General features: G+C 41.1%; 1 protein-coding gene across 6 annotated transcripts; it reads left to right on the forward strand.

The window, feature by feature from the left end:
* Positions 1–2758: 2758 nt before the first annotated feature.
* Positions 2759–23605, forward strand: sema6d (semaphorin 6D). 6 transcript variants are annotated; one of them, XM_081371989.1, is made up of 19 exons: positions 2762–2843; positions 10964–11132; positions 12099–12210; positions 12346–12406; positions 12728–12790; positions 12892–12993; positions 13138–13228; positions 13896–14015; positions 15063–15151; positions 15645–15862; positions 15952–16083; positions 16286–16441; positions 16988–17161; positions 17540–17680; positions 17807–17884; positions 18074–18132; positions 18469–18525; positions 19006–19164; positions 20131–23605. In XM_081371989.1, exons 2-19 carry the CDS (start codon positions 11015–11017, stop codon positions 21423–21425), a joined length of 3225 nt encoding a protein of 1074 aa, XP_081228115.1. In that variant the 5' UTR covers positions 2762–2843; positions 10964–11014; the 3' UTR covers positions 21426–23605. The 6 variants fall into 6 exon arrangements, with proteins under 6 accessions (XP_081228116.1, XP_081228115.1, XP_081228113.1 ...); XM_081371987.1 differs by having other exon boundaries at positions 2767–2843; positions 19006–19176; XM_081371988.1 differs by lacking the exon at positions 2762–2843 and adding an exon at positions 3375–3427 and having other exon boundaries at positions 19006–19176.
* The last annotated feature ends 774 nt before the right edge of the window (positions 23606–24379 follow it).

Below are 24379 nucleotides of genomic sequence, written 5' to 3' on the forward strand. Positions count from 1 at the left end.
CACACACACACACACACACACACACACACCGCCCGATTAAGAGCGTGTCTGTGGCATGATGCTGGTCTGGGCTCCATTTGTCACACAAGTGTTGCACTTCCACGGCCTTGTCTCTCTGTGTGCGTCTCTCTGTGCCATCTGTGGGGGCTGGACTGTACTAAATCAGGCTGAGCAGTGAGAGTGGATGGGCTTCAGAGGTCCACAGGCTGACCCTTCACCCTACACCCCCCACAGAGCACTCAAGAGGCCTGGAGTGCCCACCTCTGCTCCTCTGCCGTCAATCTCAAACATACAGTACAGAAGACAACGGCAAACCAGTAGCAAGTAGTTTAGAAGTCGTTCGGCCTTCTTGCTAAACATTCAAATGTTAATGAACAGTACTGGGGGAGATAATGGAGAGGTGTGTGTCACAAGTGTGTGAGAGTGTTTATGCATGCATGTATGTTGTGAGTGTATGGGGGAAGGAGAAGGTGTTATCACTTCCACAATCTGGACCCCCGAGGAAGAATGATTAAATCTCTGCAAGCATTTTATTTTGCCATTGATGCTTAAGAAAGATTTGCTGTCTTTTGTTTGTGTATAGTTTATAGATGACTCATTGGATTATAGCATGAACCTGCAGTAATACTGTGAAAGCTATATATATATATATATATATATATATATATATATATATATATATATATATATATATATATATATATATATATATATATTCAAAGTGTGCTCAGATTTGCCAAAATGCTAGTCTGCAATCAAAGTCAAAGATCTCAATATAAACTCAAATATTTCTCATCAAATTTGATTAAAACTGAATGATCTGAGCTGCTCTCCACATTCATTTTTTTTAACAATTGACAACAATTTGTTTCTATTTTTATTCCTCTAAAACAAGTTTAGGAGAAACATCTAAGGTAAATTTAAAACTTGGAAACTGGATATCTCAGTTATGACTCATAAACTCTGAATGAGCGACCTCTGAACAATAAAGAAAAAATCATTTGGGAGGTCTTAGGATGTAAAACTTTCACTTTTCAATTTACTATTTCCCTGTAACATCTTGACCTGAGGATGCAGCGCTCATTATGGTCGCCACGGCTGTTTGCTTGTGTGGGCAGCAGCACACACATCGGCTCTGGCCCGAGGGCCCTCAATCCCGCCCTTCCAGATTTTCGTCCCATCGGGGCCGCCGCCACGCCCGAACCAGAGACTTCCTCCAAGATGGCCCCCGCCACGCCCGAACCGGAGACTTCCTCCAAGATGGCCGCCGCCACGCCCGAACCAGAGACTTCCTCCAAGATGGCCGCCGCCACACCCGAACCAGAGACTTCCGAAAAGATGGCCGCCGCCACGCCTGAGTCTTTGACCAAGATGGCCGCCGCCACACCTGAGTCTTTGACCAAGATGGCCGTCACCGCGCCTGAGAATTTGGCGAGTGGTCCGCCCTGGTGGGTCCCTGAACTGCCAGCACCTCCCTTGCTCCCTGTATCACCGGTACCGCCCTGGAGGCATCCTGTCCTACCTATGCCTCTCCTAGTTAGCATCCAGGGTGCCCACCCTCCCACTCCCACTTTCATGTTTATTCCTGGATTAAAGTCTTCCATAATATCCCTGTCGTTGTGCGCTTGATTACAGCCACTCTACCCGTGACATACACTGTGTGTCTGTCAAGTTACCTGCAAGGATGTGTTGGCATTCTGAGTTGCTTCTCCACTGTAATATAATGTTCTAATCATTATCTACTCCATTAGCAATTGCTGAGAGCAGAGAGATAATATTGACTATTAACATTTCACAGCAACAGTTGTGCACTTATAAGAACCACAATACTAAATGCTGTTGACTGCAGTGTCTCTGCACAGCTGCCAAATCCTCTAAGTAACACTCTGCCACATTCTTTGTTTTACTATCAGCTTGTACGTGTTAATGTTCACACCCGTACACAATACAGCGAAAAGTGAATCTGTAACTAATTCACACAGCAGCTTATGTTAATATTTAATTGATCAACCAACAATTTTGAAATATATATATCACAAGATTGAATTGTATTTGTGCAGACATAATTAACTTTGAAAACTTTAATCACAGCTGTGTTTAATGTAAGAGAATGTTTTCTATGCACCTTATGTTATTGAAAATGGTTCTAAAAGGTTGACGGTGAAAATGCATGGGGACACTGTGTCAAAATAAATTATATTCGCTCCTTTCTTTTTTGCCTCAAGCTGAAAGTCAAGATTTCCTTGCAAAGAGCAGTTTGGAGTGTGGTTCGTTGTCCTCCCTTCCCAAAACAGTTCTGTGGAAAAGATTTAACAAGCAGCTTACTGCTGGGGGAAGGGATTGGGAAGAGAGGGGGGGGGCCCTCAGGGTCACCAAGATGTGAGGGCCTTTCACATATATATATATACACACACAAGACATCCAAGGCGCTTTATTGCTGTGTTAAAAGTGTTTACATAGCAAAAGCATTAATAAATATTGTACATATATTTATATACATAAATACATACAGACAATAAAGGTCTCGCACTCTGGCAAGAGAAAAAAAAAAACAGCCAAGCAAGGGAAAGCAGCCAAAAACCACATCTACTAGCGCTGGAGTGGATAGAGGGAGTAGAGGGAAAGAGAGAGGGAGAGGGATAGCGAGAGGGAATGGGAGGGATCAGTTTCTAGGCTAGGCTGTGGTTGGCTCTGCTGATGGATGGACTCGGGATAGATCGAGTTACACCATTTGCCGTGCATTAGTTTGTTTTTCCCCGCTTAGAACGGAGAGAGACACTTCAAGCTTGACTCAGAGTTGTTGCGATCCAAATCGCGTAAAGAGAAACACGGATTCAGATGAGGTGAGTTTATTTATTGAGGAAAATGCAACGTTACGAGCGTGTGAGACTGTATAAACGGAGAGAAGGATAAGAAGCGGCAAGAAAAATATTTTCCAAAACATCAGAAGTACTCTAGGAGCAGGGCAAAAATAGAACTGGAGCTATTTTTATTCACCCTGTTACCCGTTCACACCGATTCGGATTGTTTATAAGAGGTGTGACGCACGCGCTTAAAGTTCTTCATTCTGAAGAGCAGATCTCTTGAGGTAATTACTTAGTTGGTTTTTTGATTTGGGTTGTATTGGTTTGGTTTGGTGAATGACGGGGGGATGGGACTAGAGGAGAGGGAGGGTCTTGGTGCTATTTGATCGGTGAGCTTTTGAAGATCACAAAGCTTTATCCAGAGGACGAGCTGGACGAGCCCCGTGGGCTCTGGGAATTGTTTTGCGTGGTTCGGATAAAACAAACACATGGGGATCCTCTGGCTTTATGGAGCGAGCTACACACATGCTGTCTTATTGTATTGGATTTAATAGCGTAAAACTCTTTGGAATATAACGCGGAGAGAGTATCGTAATCTACATGCTCGTTTGGAGAACGTTCAGGTAGGATTTCTGTTCTCATTTTTTACACTTTGTTGTCACTCAAATGTTGACGTAAATTGTGTAATGTGTAATACTGCTGTACCGAAACTTTTTTTTCCCTGTATTTACGGACCATTCGAGACTGGTGGAGGCGCTTAGATAAAAGTAACTGATTATATTTAGCATTCAATGAGAGAAATCAATACTGTCACATCCTGTTGATATGTGCCTTTATTCGATAACAACATTCGTTTTTTTTTTTTTTTTTTTCTATGGTGCTTGTAACATGTGTTTTACCTGCGTATTAACATAAAATGAAAATATAGAAAAAAAAACGGGATTTAAATATGGTGGAAAAACGCACAAAGCGGAGACAGAAGCTAATTCAAGCATTGGATTCCTCAATTGTATCGTTTCTCTCCTTGCATACTAGCCTATAAACGGGGTCAGATGGGATAAGGGTCAGAAATTAACCCAGACATGTAGATATTTAAAATATGGGGGCAATATGTTCCTCTTGTGAATTCGCATGATTTTACCTAAAATTGAATTGTGAAATATACATTTGCCTATTTACTGCCAATTTAGTGTCAATTTTAATTAGTTAAATAATTTGAAATGTATGGAACAAATAGACTGCACGCTTTAGGCTATGTGAAGAAAAAAAAAAGCCCTCATAAAGATCAAAAATGCCTCTTTAAATCAATGCCAGTTAATTTCTGACATTGGATGGGACAGATATGTCTCCATAATGCACTTTAGATCCATCCTGTCCCGTAATGATGAGGGATCGAAGTTCACACAGAAGTACAACAAGGAATATCCACAGCCATAAATTCATCTAACCTTTGCCTGGGAGTTACATTATGTTAATCAAACTGATGCGATCTTTTAAACAACAAAACAATAATAATATCTCTTTTGCCTGTAGAATAGCCTATGACTCGAGGTAGAGGGAGGGAGAGGGATAGTGTTGCTGTTGTTGTGTAAAGTGGGTTTTGGAGCCCACGGTCTTGCATTAACACAATCAATTTCCCAGCAGAAGCCATTACCGACCTAACACTCCACTGTTGTCTTTATGCATTACTGCAACTCAAGAGATTCGTCACGGCTCGGCTCCAGCCTGAACGCTTTGATTCATATGCTCTCTTCAGAGGCGGAGTTCAGGTCCGTTTCCGAGCGGAGAGGGTTTTGAAGATGCTGTTCATATCGGTCATAGACAAACTGTTGAGTGACATCCGAGATGCGCTGTGATAAAACACACATATAGCAAATGAAGCGAAATGCGTTTTTTTTTTTTTTTTTTTTTTACGTGTGGCAGCCGTCAACTGAATGAATGAATGAACGAACTAACGAATGAATGAGTTGTAAGAACAAAGTTTTTTTAGTTTTTTTTTTAGCCTACACACAACCATCTCGTTTTATTCCGTTTACGCGCAGAATGTTGCTGGTTGCAAAATACTGAGGCAAATGTTTAGTGCAAAACACGAAGTAGGGGAGACTGAGGTAACACATTAAATGTCTCCATAAAGTACCATCTTTGAGTGGGTTGCAAGACTAATAGAAAACATACGTTTAAATGCTGTCATCAAAGTTATTTTTTCAAAACAATTGTTATGCTACCATACCAATCCACCCGTTTCATTTTATACATGGCAATTCACAACAGTAAACAACTAGAAAACATTTTAATTCAAACCAGCTCGCAACAGATGTCTAACAAATACATTAAACATAAGCTAACAACTACAACACAAGCTAAAAACATAAGGAGTTTTTGTCCATGTGAGCACCACATGTCCCAACAAGGACAGTAAAACCTGAAATTACCTAGCCTACATCTTCTGAAGCAGCCAACAGTCCCCATGAGGAAAAGAGCTTAATAAATAACCTAAATAGCATCTTAATTTAGCTGAAATTATGTACTGTTAGGATTGGGGGCCAGCAAGAGAAAATGTAATTTGCTTAGAATGTCAATGGAAAGGCTCCACAATAATACAGATAATGCGGTAGTCACACAACACAGATGAATAGCTTGTATGGATGTATATATCAAATAAATCTTACAACTACTGTCACCTCAGAAAGATGCTGATCATACGATAGTGATTTCACCCTGTAGCTCATTTTTAATTGGTTAAATGTGTAACCAACTCCCCCTCTTCTCCATTTCTTGCTGTGTGACCATGGAAGATAATGACATATGCTGTTCTCCTAATGCATGCTTTTGTTAATTTGTGCTTCATGAATCTGTGAGTTTGAGAGATTTATATCTGTTAAACACACTGCAAGAGTGTGCGGCCTCTTATCTCTGCTGAACCTGTCAACCCTCTTTCAGAGAGCGCCAGATAACATCTACCTCTTCTGAAACTTCACCGTGAAGCGGTTTCAGCACATGTGGGTGTGTGAATAAAGTCAGTCACAACAGCTGGCCACATTGTGTCCACTAAGCCCACGCCAGTCCTGCTGTCTTGTGTTCAGTCTCGGTCAGGCTTGAGTAACTGATTTAACCTTTAAAGCATGGAGGTCTCCTCACTGGCCCGAACTGAACGGACTCTGAGCTCGCTATTGTTCCCTCAACACACACACTTGCACGCACCTGCAGGATAGGGCTTTGGGAGAGTGGGGGTGGGGAGTGGAGCTGCTCAGGTGGGCCCTGAGCTGTCTTACAGATGTGGAGTAACAAGTTGTGACTCCTCAGCAGTAATCCCACTGTAAACAACTTTATGATTTCAGTGCTCTTCTGTGGGATAGCTCTAATCTCAGCGCGAGCGTCTCTGAAACCACACACATCACAACTGTTGAGTTGTGAGTGTAGATTCGAGGGTCCGTTGTTCAAGATCATTTTAAAGTTTGATAATGGTTTCCATTTGTTAACATTAGTTACATAATGTAAATGAAAATACTTCTAAAGCATGTATTTATCTTAGTTAATGTCAATTTCAACATTTACTAATATACTATTATAATTAAGTTAGTATGTTAGTACTATTAAATGGACATGAGCTAACATGAACATTGTATTTTTATTACCTAACATTAACAAAAAAATAATAAATATTTTAACAAATGTATTGCTCATTTTTAATGTTAATTAATACATTTACCAATTAAATACACTTATTGTGAATTGTTGCCTATATTGTGCATAATCCAGCTAATTAGATAGATACTTCATGTGACTTGATTATTTATTTATTAATGAAACAATTTTATTTGGTGGACACAAACCAAAATATATGATTATTCAAAACAAATCATACGTCCGACTTGATTAAGTTACTTAGTAAACTGATACTTCATTAATCTAATAGTACATACTCTGAATTCTGATTGGATGAGCCACAATGCTACGGTAAAACAAACATTATACATTACCGTTCACACAGCATTCTGAAATCATCACAGTGTAATGTAAAATTATCAATATACACACACCTGTGACCACAAATCAGTTTTATATTATATTTATTAACACAGAAACGCGACAATGTTGCTTGGCAATCATAAATGAATAAACTGTTTTGTGTTGTGCCTAACAAATACCTTTAAATACAAGTTTTAAACTTAAATTAAAGATCTAAAACAAGTTTGGGACAGGTTAGGCACACATCCCACTCTGTATTGTCACGTTGTTCCATTTTTATTAATTGCTGTTGTATGTAAACATAAATCACATATGAGCGCTGATAGCCACTCGGATATAGCAAAGTCTCCACCAGCTGGCACTTTCTGCAATTGTGTGGTATATACCATCATACTTCCCAGCCTCATTTTACAGCTTCTGTTGATTTATTCCTTCATCTTCTTTCTCAGTGTCAGGCCTCAGGCAGATCTGCAGGGTTTGTGTTAAACTAAAGCTTAAGTTGATTGAAATGCTCCTCAGTTAAGCAACATAATTCTCTCCTGTATCAAGACGCATACAACTAACCATAATGCAGCCAGTGGGGAGCGTCTAATTCGCAAGGTCAACTGAAACCACTGAACGTCACCGACCGGCTTTGTTCTTTTGGCCTTCACTGTCGCGTTTCCTGCAGCTGGACTCTCGCGGGCGGGCATTGGGCGGATCTGCTGCAGGCAATCTTACTGGAACGACCTGCCAACACCAGGGGCGTGCCAGCATCCCGGGAAACACTGCCAAAAACATCAGCGAGTGCGTGATTGCGTCGCACTGAGAGAGGCTGGAATGAGAGTAGCCAAGGAGCAGATAAACATTAAAGGGTTAGTTCACCCAAAAATGAAAATTCTGTCAGTAATTGCTCGCCCTCATGTTGTTCCAACCCCGTAAGACTTTCGTTCATCTTCGGAACACAATTTAAGATATTTTTGATGAAATCTGAGAGCTGGCTCACTCCTTCATAGGCTGCTAGGTAATCCGACGCTGGTCATGTGTGTGATGCGTGTGATGCTTGCCAATAGTGAGCCTACGTTCTGACTTACAACCCAGAAGCGATGCGCTGTTACACTTCGTGAACTCACTCCGAGGCCCACACAGAAGAAAATTAAGTCGTTATTTTTGTTTTTTATTTTGCGCAGAAAAAGTATTCTCGTCGCTTGATAAACTTAAGGTTGAGCCACTGTAGTCACTTGGACTATTTTAACAATGTCTTTACTAACTTTTCTGGGATGGCAGATATCGATTACCTAGCAGCCTATGAAGGAGTGAGCCAGCTCTCAGATTTCATCAAAAAAATCTTAATTTGTGTTCCGAAGATGAACGAAAGTCTTACGGGGTTGGAACAACATAAGGGTGAATTTTAATTTTTGGGTGAACTAACCCTTTAACAGGTTGCGTGACTAGTCGACTCTCTCTCCACGCAGGGCCTGTCCGGGCTCATACACCGGAGGGCAAGAATGGAAAACCAAACCAAGACATTCAATAGAAAACACATTGCGCTTGTGTATATTGAAAAGAAATTTAAGACGGCTGACCTTTGTATGTCCTTTGTTTCTGTTTTGCATTAGGTTTCTCTTGCTCTCTTTGCCCAAGCCTGGTGTTTTTCGTGCATTGGAATTGTTATGGTATTGTAGCATGTCTCTGTAACTCCCTGTGGTGTTTCTATGAATAATGATTAGAGCGAGTAAGGAATTTCTGTCATTGACAATGAATATGTTCCAGGGTGCTGGAAATATCCCCTCTTTATTTCATGAAGTAATATCCAGGCGGAGGAAATGATACGGCGCTGTGAAGCTGTGATTAGACTTTCAGTGCTGTATTAAACCGGGGCTCCTCTTGTACACATCGCTTAATCCATACGGTGTTTCCCGGCCCCTCCGAGAGCTCTGTTCTGCTGATGTGTGCACTTCTGTACGGATCAAAGATGCGCTTGGGAAAAGAAATTCATTTGGAGCTCGGTTATGATAGACACATTTTTTGACCCCTTGACCTTTGACTTCCACTAAGTGTCCAAGCGTTAAAGCTTTTAATCGCTCAAGCACCACATGGGCAAAGAAAACACACTTTATTCTTGTCCCGTCTTCTGGTCTCTCCTCTTCTCATTTTCTCGCCGTGTCTCGTCTTGATCCTTCTCTTCTCATCTCAATTGTTTTGTTCTCGTCTCTTCTTGTCTCTCATGCTCGTCTCATCTCATCCGGTGTGTCCTTCTTGTCTTGTCTGTTTTATTTCTGTGTGTCCTTCTCCATATGGTCTCACTTTTTCTCTTTCCCTCATCCCTGTCTCATCTCTTCTCATAGCCTCCTCCGCTTCAATTCATGCCTCATCTTGTCCCTTTTCTTCTCACCTTATCTTTCTCTATCTTCTGGCCTCATCTTGTCTCTCCTTTTCATCTCTTCTTGTCTCATCTAGTCTCTCATGCTTGTCTCGTGTCATCTAGCGTGTCCTAATCTTATCTGTTCAATCTTTGTCCTGTCTCAGCTTTTCTTTTCTTCCTTTTCTCATTTCTTGGATTATCTTTTCTTTTGCCTAGTTTCTCATCCCTGTATCATGTTCACTCCTTGCCTCTCTTTTTTTATTTTTTGTCTCATCTCATCTCTTCTTTTTTCTCCTCATCCTTTCTTCTTGCCTCTCCTTTCTTCAAATATTGCCTCATTTGGTCTAATTCTATCTTGTCCATCCTTTTCATCTCTTCTCATCTCATGTTATTTTCTCGTCTCATGTTTGTCTCATCTCATCTGATGTGTCCTCCTTGTTTTATCTGTTCTACGTTTCCTATTGCCTCATTTTTCTCATTGACCTCTCACTTTTTCTCACCTCATCTTTTCTTTTCTTTCCTTCTCTTCTCTTATTTTCTTGTCTTAAATGTTCTATTTTCATCTAGTCCGTCATCCCTGTCTCATGTCCTCTCCTTTCTTCAATTCTAACCTCGTCTCACCGTCTCTCCTTTTCTTCTCTTCTCGTCTCTTATGCATGTCTCAGCTCCTCGTCTAATTTTTTTCTCATCTTGACCCTTTTTTTCTCACCTAGTCTCATATTTTCTGTTCTTTTCTTGTCTGATATTTTCTGTTCTTTTCTCATCTCGTCTGTTGTCTCTCCGTCCCTTCTCATCCCTTCGTCTACTTGCATCATCATCCTTTTCTCTCTTCTCATCTCATCTAAAAAAATTGCCAGAGAAAGAGTCATTTCTATTGATCTGATCAAAGCTCGATAGCCCAGAATCCCTTGCTGTCAGCCTGTAGAAATGAAGATCCATTATGGCAACAGATGAGCAGAGAAACTCCCTTTCCTTGCAAGACTGTGGATCATGTTTCAGTTGGAGAATTTCCCCAGGTCACGTCCCACTCAGCTGATCAATTGAGAGCTGATCAATCAACGGCTAATCAATAATAGCAGGGTGGTATAGGCAGCATATGCATATTACAGTGTGGGAGCAGGTGCACAGGGCCGCTAATTGCAAAAACGTCAATACTATATGCATGCATGTGTGGCGAGACACTTTCAGGAACTGGTTGGGGCCTGACTCACTCACTCACTCTCGTTCTGCCAAGCTGCTTGTTGTCTCCATGTAAATTGTTTATATCCGTTCGGGCTTTGCTGGCATGAATAATTTGTAGCTTTATAAATATTTGACTTTACACTGCTCATTAATATGCACAGATGATTGTCTCTCCAGGACATGACCTCAACCACAGCATGCAGACCTTTGAAAATCTTCCTGTTTGAATGTCCGTTTGAAGACTTCTGTGCCAGGCGCAGCAAACACACTCCCACCTGTAGTACTCAATCCAAACACACATGCGCGCACACTTAATAGTACACAAATTCTATCTTAAAATAAAATATAGTGTGAAAGTGTGCATCAGTGCTAGCTGATAGCACAACGTTCATTTCTGCGTTTGTGGTGTCTCAAACACTCACTTTCCACCCCCTCTCTGTCTGTTTTTTGACCTTCCTCTCATGGACAGATTTTCAATCATGGATATCGGCTGCCAAATACTCACACACACTCTAAATGATCTGTTGGGAGTGAACCTGCATGCGTATAAAAATCAGGCGTTCTAATCTATGCTGCAAATCCTGACAGAGGTCATACACAAAAACAAAAGAGGAAAAAGCTATTTGGATGCATGTTGACATCTGTATTTCTGTGTGTGTTGCAGGTAACATCTACATAAGTGCAGTACAGGTGGTGTTTGCCCTCTGTGCCAGCAATGGGGTGGCGAGAACTGAAGACTGACCTGCTGCTGCTACTGCTGCTGATGGCGTCCCACCTGGAGGCTGTGAGCTTTCCTGAGGACAACATCCCTTTAGATGTTGTGGACAGACACTGTAAGCACAGGGAAATGTCATTCTGTTTGTGAATTGCCCCCATCTACATAAGATCTTTATCAAGTTCTCTGGGGAAAAAACATTTATTTTCTTCAGCTGTGCACTTTTGGTCCTGCGGGCTTTTAGAAAATAAACTCCCTCTCACTAGTTCATCATTTTTCCCATTAACTATGGCCAGTGGATATAAATACACACAAACAAAATAGTTTTTGTCATTTTTCTGAAGATTTTTCCATCATCTCGATTCATGTACTTTTTAATAGCATTTAAAAAAAAAAAAAATTAATAGAATAAAATGGCAACTCCTTTGTCTTCCTAAGGAAAATTTCATAATTAGTATGTATGTATCATAAACATGCACAATTAAATTACATAGTCACCCTTTTTTTTACACAATTTAATAAAATGACAGCTAGATTGGAAAAGGTGCACACTAAAAATATTCTAAAATGTTAAATATTGAAATGGTTTATTTTATTATTGGTTTAAAACTACAACAACATAATAATAATCTATATGTTTATAATGGATTTTTCTAGTTTAATATTGAAAGTCTGGGTTTGGGACTAGGCCTATTTAAACCAATAAAATCAAATTAATAGCACTAGCAAAAAATAAATGATGATACGGCATTCTAAAATATTGCAAGTAATAATTTGTTAAATATCAACCTCTTGGACAAAAAAGTGCCTTTACTTGAAAATACAGCCATCCACACTCTTAAGAAGACATACACGTCTATAGTCGCTGCATTAGCGCTTCTGTGCTCTGCAGTGAGAAAACACCCTAGCATGCTGACAGTGCAGTCACTGGACGTCAATGCGGGAGCTGCTGGTGTAATATGCATTACTTTAGCAAAGTCTTTCTTCAGGGCAGTTTAACATGCAGTTGCAACAGCCAATCAATACCAACATCGATCTCTGTTGACGCTAATACTAAATAACAGCGCATCTGTTTGTTCTGCAGATGCACGACAGTACCCGGTTTTCCGTGGACGCCCCTCTGGCAACGAATCTCAGCATAGACTGGACTTTCAGCTGATGACCAAGATACATGATACACTCTTCATCGCTGGCAGGTAAGTCAGCAGTTAAACAGGATGTGGAACCAAGGTCTTCGAGCGCTTGACCTGCTCAGACAAGCTGGTTGATGAACAGTATAACTGTGAGTAGTAATGTGTGTGTAATGTAAACTGTTTCTATCTTTCTCTCAGGGACCAGGTGTATTTAGTGAGTCTAAGAGAGTCCTACAGGAATGAGATAATTCCATACAGGGTGGGTTCATAGTAAATCACTTTATGACTGAACGCTCTTGTTCTAACCAGGCGTGACACAATAAAGCGGCAAGCGATAAAAACTCGTAAATGGCACCACTTTTTGTAAATCACTAGGTTTCTGTTTCTGTCTTTCTGCCCCCGCCCACAGTGAAATGGTATTGGTCCAAAATTGGACTTTACAGAGCTATAAACATTACAGCTGTGTATATATATTAATTACAGCTAGAAACTTTTTGCATCATGCCTGATTAGAAAGCAGTGTAGTATGAGTGTGCGGGTGGGAAACTGTGTCTAACGGTAATGGTGTGTGATGTCACAGAAGCTGACGTGGCGGTCGGGGCAGGCGGACCGGGAGACGTGTGCCATGAAGGGAAAGCACAGAGTGAGACCTCCACCTCTTCAGCATAAATCAGCTGTCATTGGTCTTGTTGTATTTATAGCACTAAAGCAACCATAAATCTCACTGTCTTGTCTCCCTCTCAGGACGAGTGCCATAATTTCATTAAAGTCCTGGTTCCGAGAAATGATGATCTTGTATTCATCTGCGGAACAAATGGTTTCAACCCCATGTGCCGTTACTACAGGGTAGGTCACACTGTTTATGAGGTCTACGTGACTGTCTGGCTCTTAATAAGTGACTGGTTAATGTGAATGGGAACATTTTTACTGTACAATGAAGATAAGATCTCAGCATCTATTTTTTTTTATCTATTTCCGTCTCTTGTTTAGTTGGATAACCTGGAGTTTGATGGGGAAGAGATCAGCGGTTTGGCCCGATGCCCATTTGACGCCAAGCAGACAAACGTTGCCCTGTTTGCTGGTATGAGAGCTGTCAGGATAATGAGGAGGATGATAAATAACTTTGCCATGAATTTGAAAGGTTTTGGATAAAATTAACGCTCCAACGAGAGCAGAGACTGATGTTACGCATAAATCAGATGTCATGAAAGTACAGTACAGTGTGATGTCACGTGCGCATCTGAATGAGTCTGTACAGGAAACACTGCAAAAAACCTCTTAATCAGTATTTTTGGCTTGTTTTCCAGTTATAATATTTAAATATTAAAAAATAAATTTATAATCATTGCTCAGTACATTTAACTAGATTTATGCTTAAAACATGAATTTGTATTCATTGTATTTATTTATTTATTATTATTTAGAAAGCTGGATGATTTACTGTACATACAATAGCAGGAACACTTGAGTAAAAAGCAAAAAATGCTATGAAATACCATGTGCACTGTATCTTCCATTGAAGAATATAAATAATCAGAGTGCTTTTTTTCTTCTTTTTTTTGTTGGTCTAAATAGACCTTTCCTTCATCTTCGAATTCGTTTTGCTTTTCTGTTTCATTCTCGGTGTAAAAATTGGCCTTTAGTGTTCGATGAATGCGTGCTGAATTCCAAGTACATTGCGTGAGTTGTATGCAGTTGTGTAATGAAGTCGAAGTGTGTGTTTAAGCTCATGTATTTATGTGTCATAGACGGTAAGCTGTACTCGGCCACGGTGGCGGACTTCCTGGCCAGCGATGCTGTGATTTATCGCAGCATGGGAGACGGTTCTGCCCTTCGGACAATCAAGTATGATTCCAAGTGGTTAAAAGGTACAGAAACTTGTCTGCTAGTCTGTTTTTTATGCTAACATTGCTAAATTTGTTGAACCCAGTACACATCTGAACTATAACCTCTAACCGTACCTTAAAGAAGTGGATCAATAGCCGCTTTCTGACCGGAGGAACCTTTTCACAGTTCCTAGAACTATTGGCTATAGTACCCGGATGTCGGCGTGTTCGCACCGCAGGAACTAGGAACGATTTTAGTTCTAGGAACTCCATTTGGAGGAACTAATTTAGGTCCTACTTCAGAGTAGGGTCTAAACCAGCACTATAGGAACTACCCGTGGCGTTAGTGTACGCTGATTGGCCGAACGCACGCGGAACACCAGCACCCGCCATTTTTAAAACAGCTATACAGATTATAGCCTATATATTTACTCCATAAACTAACTATACAAACATGGAAAACAGTGATAGGTGGGTCTCTAAACCTTAAATGCTGAAGAGAAAATCCAACGCAACTTTGAGGGGACCAAGCCAAACATGATTATGTTTATCTGCCCAGCTAGCAACACACGGCATAGGCTAATAACCTTTTTTTCCTATACTGTCTACTTTCTATAACAGTTCTATCTAATAACATATTAAACAGTACTGTTAGACAGATCGCTAACTAATAAACACAGAGAATGCGAGCATTGTTTGCTCTGGCGTTCTCAGCGCCGCCAAAATAAAGGTCCGTTGCGCCGTCAAAATAAAAGTCACCGTGCTTGCGTCACTCCCTTACCTCTCCTACCAGTTCCTATGGCCACTTGGCCAGTGCGAACGCAAACAGCAAAACCGAGTTTGGGGGAGAGTAGTTCATAGAACTGTTTAGAAGTGGACAATTCCTATAACTAAGTTCCTGTAACTACTTGGTCGGAAAGCGGCTAATGTGGGAGAACAGAAAATGGTGGGTGTTGATACAAAATCCAGCTTTCTGTGGCACGATCTAGGTCAACACTCAGGCATTCCACTCAGCCAACAAAAACGCATCAAAATTTAACTTGGGGTCAGCGATGGAGATGCTAATGCTTCTTTCTCTTTCTCTCCCAGAACCACATTTCCTCCATGCAGTGGATTATGGGGATTTTGTCTACTTCTTTTTCAGAGAAATCGCAGCTGAGCACAACAACTTGGGAAAGGTAACGTTGTTACAGATGCTAAAGTTCACAAAACACACACAAAAAGTAATGTGACGGTACCATGGTACAGTTATGGTAATCCTGTTTTATCTAAACTGTGATAATACAGTTCTGATTTGCATGTTAATGTAGTATTCATAGGCTTTTATTTAGAGATGAGCATTTGTCCCATAGGGTCAGTATATCATCCGTTGCCTCAGGATTTGCTTTAAATTGGCCCGTATAACGACTTCTTTGTACCACAGACTAATGAATATTTAAATTTGGTTAATTTTGCAGTCAACATCTGCATTGAGAGCAGGTTTTACAGTAGTGAATTATTAAGGTGGTAACATGGTGCTAATTCAAGCCCTCAAGCACACTGCAGTTTTGTTCTATCTAAGAGAAAAAATATTTCTTGCGTATATTTAGATTCAACTGAGCCGCTTGGGAGATAGATCTATTATTTAGAGAGCGATGCTGAGTTTCTCCCACTATTTTTCTCTCACCGCAGGCGGTTTACTCCAGAGTGGCTCGGATCTGTAAAAATGACATGGGAGGGTCTCAGCGGGTGCTGGAGAAACACTGGACATCTTTTGTTAAGGCTCGCCTGAACTGTTCCGTTCCTGGAGAATCATTTTTCTACTTTGATGTCCTTCAGGCCATTACAGACATAATCGACATTAATGGGGTGCCTTCTGTGGTTGGAGTTTTCACCACCCAGTTGAACAGGTAAAGCTTGTCACAGTCCTTTCCATAAAATCTCATAAAACATGAAAACAGGCTGAATAGCGCTAACACCACTGTTTCGATTTATTCAGTATCCCTGGCTCCGCGGTGTGTGCGTTCTCCATGGAGGACATTGAGAAAGCATTCCGTGGCCGTTTCAAAGAGCAGAAGACAGCAGATTCAGTGTGGACACCATTTCCAGAGGAAAAGCTGCCCAAGCCCAGGTTGGTGCACGGCACTAGTGCGTGACGGGCTAATCATTGCGAGATTAATAATTAACATGTGATAATTGAACATGCTGCATATTTAACCTGTGTGTGCAGTGGCCATATGGAGGCGGGTATAGATTTACAGGCATGTGGCACATGGTTCTTTGCCCTCTTTCCCTCAGCCGTAACTGCATGTGTGTGCGTTTTGTCTTTTCAGACCCGGCTGCTGTGCGGGACACGGTTCAGCGGAGTCCTACAAAACCTCCATCGAGTTTCCAGACGAGACCCTTCAGTTCATCAAGTCACACCCACTCATGGACGCCTCGGTCCCCTCCATTGGAGACGAACCGTGGTTCACCAAAACAAGAGTCAGGTATGGGCAAAGTTCCACCATTCAGCCTAGTCTCAAAAGCTTGCTCTGACACTATCGCAAGATTTGCTGCAACCAAGACTTTTGACTAACAGCAAAGTCTAAGTACTACCCACTTTGACAGGAAGAAACTATCTGATCAACATGTAAACCCAGCTCCTTTTTATTAGACTTTTTTTAAAGGTGGATTTATCTGAAATGGTTACATTTCATAAGCAGAAAAAAATATACACCCATCAGAAGAAAATCCAATACCTACACCGATTATACAATTACATAAGAACACACCGAACAGTTTGCCATCTAGACGCAGTGTTAGCTGTTAAATAAGCATCAGGTAAACATTTTAGAACCCTCCCAGCAAAGAGTGTTGGTTTCACGTTCTAAACAACTGGCACACCTAATTTCACTAGTTCAGGTCTTGATAGATGTGTCGCGTTTCAACATGTTTTGTCCTGTGCCAGATCAAGTTAAGCTTTTGTAATGCAGGCGTCTCCTTGTAACTGAAAAGCAGCCCTGCACTCAAGTGTTTTTCCTTCTTCTTTGTAGGTATAGGCTAACGGCACTCGCTGTTGACAACACTGCAGGACCCCATAAGAATTACACAGTGGTATTCATTGGCTCTGAGGCAGGCATCTTGCTAAAAGTTCTGGCGAAGACATCCCCGCTGTCTTTGAATGACAGCGTCCTACTGGAAGAGATCGACGTTTTCAACCAAGCCAAGTATGCTCTAATCCTATAATTATCTTATGGTCATTCTCTTTGTCTTTACATTGTGAGAAACTTATTTGTAGACCCAAGAGTAATTTTATGAAACTATCTTGGCTATTTACCCAAAAAATTAAATTGTCTTTTTGTGACCTGATTGAGAGTTTTGGATTGTTTGAGATGAGATTAGATATGTTTGATGTGAAAGCAAAAGGTTTTCACTTTCCCTCTGCAGTGTCAGTGTGTGTGTGTGTGTGTGTGTGTGTGTGTGTGTTTTGTTCTCTTTCTGTTAATATATGAGGCTAAAGAAAGTATTGACTGACAGATAGATCCGATAACATAATGATTTATCTGTTCTTCACTGTCTCCCTCCCTCTGTTCTATTTTTCCCAGGTGTTTATCCAGCAATGAGGATGATAGGGGAATTCTGTCTTTCCACCTAGATAAAGACACCCACACGCTCTATGTGGCCTTTTCCAGCTGTGTGGTCAGAATACCACTCAGCCGCTGCGAACGACACAGTTCCTGTCAAAAGTGAGTGCTGAATGCAGCTCTACTTAGGCCTTGTTTATACAGGCAGCAAAAAAACCTCCTCAGCCATTGTAAGGTGTGTTAATCTTTCATATTGTGCCGGTATAAACATTCGTTTTTGTGTTGCAGGTCTTGTATTGCTTCTAGAGACCCGTACTGTGGATGGATGTCACATGGAGCTTGTGAACGTATTCCTGCAGCTATGCAGTAAGTCCTACAATCATTTAAAACAGTCAGATTTACCTGGAAAATGCAACGGGGAAAAACTAGGTATGCTAAATGAAATTACAGACATATTTCCTGCAAAGCTAAGCTAGATTCACCCATCAGTCCAAATTTATTTCCTTAGTCCATAGAACAAAGTTTCTTATCCCTCTGTCTTTTCCTTTTTTGCAGAACTGGTTATGAGCAAGATGTTGAATACGGCAATACTGCTCATCTCGGCGATTGTCATGGTGAGCTAATCAACACGTGCCCCCTTTAAGAAATATTAGTTAGTAGTTCTCACATCAATAACCCCCTTACACTCTCAGCTGATGGAAATTAACACATATCACACAAACATCATACTAATTCCTCTGACAATTAAACAAACACATATGTACACATACATTGTGTAGGCCTGAACATCACAAAAACATACACCTGCAAGTGAAAGAGCGATACAGCGTAAACCAGAGGAAAACAAACACTTTTTGATAATTTGCTAAAAACAGTTGTAGCTTTTTTATAATTTCTAACTTTTATTTTTGTTATTTTATGCTGATTTCCTGTTCCTTTAATTCTTTTAGAATTTTTGGCCACTACATCAGCGCCAGATTTCAAATCATATGGCGACCCAACCTCTGGTTAGTTTCCTGTACTGCACTGATTTCCTTCCTTGAGTTCATCATTCTCCAAATCTCCGTCTTTTTTCCTCTTCTGCTGCCACCTACCTTTAATCATGTGTTCTTCATCACACCATCATCACTATCATTAAGAGGGCACCTGATCTCTCATCGCCAGCTTTTCCATCATTTCATGCATTTGTTCTTGCATGGATATGTGCTACCTCCATCTTTTCATCTCCCTGGACTATATTGTCGCCGTCTTATTCTATTAAAGATGGTCTTCATCCTTTCCCTCCTCTCAGGCTGAAGTTTTCCTTACCTTAGACTCTGCACAGCCATTACTTACCTGTAATGGTCCAAAGAGTCAATCTCTAAAAAATAACCTCAATGAATCGTATAAACTGACATATGTCGGTCCTGTCAGTATGCACTAACCCCCGATCGTTACGTTGCGCCTATCATGGGCCCCGATTCTTAACAGTTTGTTTGTCGCTACAGACATGGAGTTGCCATCCTCGTCAGTCACAGTGCCCGCAAGTTCTGAACCCATACAATCACTCCAAACCATCCCCACTCAGACTCCCCAACTCTTTGGCTCACGGAAATCTGTGCTCCGCGATGAACCAGCCACTTCACATTCTGTTGAGCCTATACCAGGTGTGCTGGAGGGTAAGGCCTTGACCAGAGCGCTCTGCGCTGCTGCATGGAATTCTGGGTAATAGCTGCTATTAGCGCTGCTAGTCATATGAGAGAGGGCATACTTCTCTGATAGCAGCCCATTCCTTACGAAAATGGCTTGATAAGCAATTCTGCAGTCAGTCACACTACATTAGCAAAGTAGAGATACAGGCTCTTAATGCATGTGCTTTTGAAAACTTTCAGATCAGCACAATGCCTTGTTGTCTTGAAGTGTATTAAGATGATACAAGCAGCTATACTCAGATTCCATCAGCGTATAAAGCTTTTTATTATTATTTCTCCTACTTTTATGTTCCTATGATTTGTTCTCCACTTTTAACTTTATTTTATATATATTCTAGTTTCATGCATTTTCTATGGGATTTTGTTTTGTTCAATCTGTCCTAAATGGCTACATCTTTATCTTCTTTCATCCATTTCTTTATCTACCCATTGTTTTGGGTTTTAGGAAATCTTCCAAAGGCCTTGCCACTAAGCAACACTTTTAAGCACCTCTAAAGCAAAATTATTCTCTGACTAATTATTTTGAATATCTGCGGATGCTAACAAAACTCACCCTCAAATAATATACAAAGACAGTGGGCTTAATTATTTTTGGGAAAACTTTCATGTAAAACCCGAACACACTAACTCACCTGATACTCAACTCTTGTGCAATAAAATGTTCCACCACACCTCTTTACTAATTTGCCTCCTTCACTAATATATATATATAACAGGGTACTGCATTGTATTTTCTGAATTTCTTGCTGGGTATGTTTCTTTAAAAAATTTCTAAAATGTTGAAAATAACAGTTGCATACTTGATTCACGCCAAATGGTTAAGCATGTTTGGGGGGAAAGGACTTTTTGCTTTAAGAGAGAGTTGTTCAGTGCTCAACTGTCTGAGTGTGCTAACATGCCGTTTGGCTATCTGTGTTGCAGGTGTGTGGGAAATACAAGCAGGTGAATCTAACCAGATGGTGCACATGAACATCCTTATCTCCTGTGTGTTAGCTGCATTCCTGCTTGGTGCATTCATCGCCGGCATGGTCGTTTACTGCTATAGAGACGCTTTCCTTCGCACACCACGTAAGATCCAAAAAGATGCAGAGTCAGCACAGTCCTGCACTGATTCCACTGGCAGCTTTGCCAAGCTCAATGGTCTGTTCGACAGTCCTGTCAAAGAGTACCAACCCGATATGGATTCTCCTAAACTCTACACCAACCTGTTGAGCAATGGGAGGGAGGTGCCAACCACCGGAGACACTAAGACAATGCTCCTGAGTGGGCAGCCACCGGAACTAGCAGCACTGCCTACGCCTGAGTCCACACCTGTGCTGCAACAGAAGAGCCATCAGCCAATCAAGAACCAGTGGGAGAGAGCTCATTGTAAGATTAGTAGCTCCCGCAAAGAAGGACCACCAAAAAGCCCACAATACCTTCCCTCCAGTCCACCTCCCCATTCTGCCATTAGCAACCCCCACATCCCTAGTGCTGTTGTACTGCCCAATGCCACACATGAGATCAGGGGATCATTCAGTACTCCCGAAGGGCCTCAAGCAGAAAAGAAGATCCAGAATAGCGATCAACATGGTTCCAAATCTGGCCGTAAAGACCAGCGGCGCACTGTGGATGCCAGGAACACGCTGAACGACCTCTTGAAGCATCTAAATGAGAGCAGCCCCCCAAAGGCCATCATGGTGGAGATGCCCAAATCCCGACAGCACCTAATGCTGGAACCCATTGTAAGCCCTACGGAGATTCCACCTAAAGTCCCAAGCCGAGAGGCCTCCTTGTACTCTCCCTCTTCATCTTTACCCAGGAATAGCCCGACTAAAAGAGTGGATGTGCCGACTACACCAACATCACCTACAGGGCAAATGGGAACACTCGAGAGACAGCGGTATCACCGCAGCTCTTCCCAGCGACACTCCATATCCTCGCCACCCAAAGGGCTGCACTCACCTAGTGGGGCCATAGTGTCCCGCCAACCTAGTATGAACAGAGGTGGGTACATGCCCCCAACTCCTACCCCACCCACTAGACTAGACTCTCACGGGGTACCAATGGCTATGACACCTTCTGTATCCCGACAGAGCAGCTACAGTGGTCACGGATCATTACCACGAACATCCATCAAACGGACAGCATCGTTAAAGCCCGATGTGCCACCCAAACCCAACGGTTTTGCACCACAGACTGCACAAATGAGGGCAGTGAACAAGTATAGCTACTGACATGCCAAGCAAGATCTTACTCTTTGAATGGACAGTGGGAGTAAAAGCGCTTGGCCCGCAGAGAAATGGCCTTTCCTTTGAAGGGAAATGAATCGGATGCCAGAGCTTCTGTTTCGGGTGGCTGTGCTAGTTCTCAATGACCATGTCCCGTCACGCTTGAGTGACAGGTGACGGATTCTGATCTTTATGGCGGCAGGGACGCCTGAGGTCATAGGTCACAGCTGACGTGCAGCGTAAAGCTGCTGTGAAGTTGCTGTGGCGGTCGGGCAGTGAATGCTCCCCCCTGCACTGTTCTTCCCCATCAATGTGAACTGTATTTGTTAGACTGTTTGGAAAATGTGGTATTCTTGCTTGATATCTCTCAAGAAGACAGAAAGAGTCAAAGGGACATGTTGCGTGTCTGTGTTTGATTTGTCTCTGGGGCTAACCAGTGTGCATTCATTGGCCATGTTTTTTCAGTAAACTGAGAACAAGTTTGAGTCAGCGCTGTCATAAAACTAAATTCCATTTAAGGTGCATTAACATCAGATGTGTTTGGACACAGAAGTCCAGACATTAATTAATAATTTCTGCGTGCAAAAGAAATGTCCAGGGCCCCTTACTTGGACTACTGATTTTAAAACTCACAGGGTAAAAGTGCCCTCAACATTTGTGCTGCTAAGTGTAGATGATGACAGTGTTTAACTCCAGTGTGACGTTCCATGCAGCGGCTCTGCGTGTCAAGCTGCTGCAAGCTTTTAAACCCACAGACTCAGCACAGGATCACGCTGGTCAAATGTACTATGTTTTGTTTTTAGTTCCAGAAAATCAATGGGAATCCTGTAATCCCATAAAGTCACCTTTCAACTATGACACAAGGCAGATCATTGATCAACCTCTCTCCTTTCCTACATGCCAAATACTGCTGTTGGGACTATAAAGATATTTCTCTTCCCTCTGAACCATTGAATATTCCTTCCAGTTTACACAAATTTAGAGAACTTCCTGGGCAAAGTATTACACAAAACTGCAAACAGCACATTCCTTACTTTAAACCACTCCTCAGCTCTATACTAGACCCTATCCAAGAGATAAGCTTCACTCTGCTTGTTTTAAATAATAGAGGCCTCAATTGCATACTCACTATAAGTGTACAATCACTGCAATACCTTACCAGTGTGTCTTGCAGAGTCGTGCCAGTGATTATTGTTATTGTAAATATACAACTATTTAAGTGTGGACATTTTCAAAGCAAGTTGACCTGGATTTGTGTATTTGTGTGCCTTATTAAAGTCATGAGAGCTTGGTTTGGTTTTGGACATTTCACAGTCAACAAACTTTTTTTTTTTTTTTTTTTTAGGAACTTTAGGAAATTATAAATAATCGAATTATATTTGAAGTGGGGGCGGGGGAAGGTGCACCCCCAATTTTGTGGTGGTTCCGGCCCTGAATGGGGGATACTATGATATGGCCGTCCCTCAGAATGGTTTCTTTTATCTAAAAAAGTTTCAGAATGAAAATGAATGCAAACATAGTTATAATAATTAATTAGCCATTTTCTTATTGCTACTTTGTTATAATGCGTTTTTTGGAAGGTGCTAATTTGCGATGATAAGATGCCATGTAATGAATGTATTATGGATCTAAAATGTTTATCACCTGACTCTCAGCTCACAATATTTCACAACATTTTATTGGGGGTCAAAACAAGATGCGTTTTTAGAGAGGAGAATCTACGATTAGGGACTCACAGTTTGTCTGAAAAAACTTGCCTCTTCAAGCCCAAAGCTCCATGTTTGTTTACATGTTCTGATTGTATTTGAGCAACTGAGCGGAGGCTGATGCATCACCTGCTAAAGATCAGTTTTATTAAGGAGAGAGAGTTGATCCTGTGCTCTGGTTCAAGTTGTCCTGTGTTGAGCTGCCTTGTATATTGCAATATAAATCTGCAATCTGACTTCAAGCCTTTATTGTTCAGTCGATATATGTGCAAAGAAACCAGACTGGTTTACCTTTTATTTTTAATACTGTGCAAACATTGGCAGTTGGAATACAGCTTTTCTTTTCTGGAATATTTTAATGTGTAGATATTGTAAAGCTGTTCTGAGAAAATGTAAATAATTACAGTCATTGTTTAAGAATATTTTTGTTGACTTTTTTTAACACGGCATGTATAGTTGAAATAAAATATTACTGCACAGAAAATGTTTTCTTTCTATTTTAGAAAATGATAGTAATGAAGAATGATACATCTGCAACACATACTTGTAAAATAGATGAAAATATAATCTGTAGTCATGGGACACCTGAGAATCATGGGATTTGCCACCCATGATGTGAGACTCCACTCTTTACAGGATGAGTAAATGAAAAAAGGGTGTATTTGGGTGAACACTTCCTTTAAACTTGAAGCATGTTTGAATTCAAATTTTTTTAAATGCAAATATTTTGCAAATGAACAGTGAACCTCAACACAGACTGACAGTCCCTCTGAATCCTGAACCTGTGAAATTCAGAGCTGCATGACTGATGTTTTTATCGTCTTCACTGATGAGAGACTTAGCACAGACTTTATTTTTAGACCCTTGTTTTGAAATCTCGGTGGAGAATAAGCCATTCCACATCTCGTTGGGAAATCCTCCAAAGTCATTTGTAAGCTGAGCACCCAACATCTGCTCCACTGGCTCAGACTACAGTCACATACACATTTGCTCACGCACACACACTCACTGGTAGCATCAGGTTTCCAAGATCGTTTGAGAGACTTCACAAGAATTTCAGTAGTGGCCAATGTTTTGAGTGTTTAGGTCAGACACGTCTGGACTGGATTATTCAAGAATTTATTCCAGAATGTGTATAGTTGTTTAAGAAGGTCATAAAGTGGAAAGCTCCTTTGTCTACTATACTATTTGCATAGTGTTTAGATAATTAAAAATAATAATTTATTAACTTTTAGAATGATTTTGAATTTATTA

The sequence above is a fragment of the Scardinius erythrophthalmus genome, assembly GCF_964197995.2.
Source record: "Scardinius erythrophthalmus genome assembly, chromosome: 8".
NCBI classification, from domain to species: Eukaryota; Metazoa; Chordata; class Actinopteri; order Cypriniformes; family Leuciscidae; genus Scardinius; species Scardinius erythrophthalmus.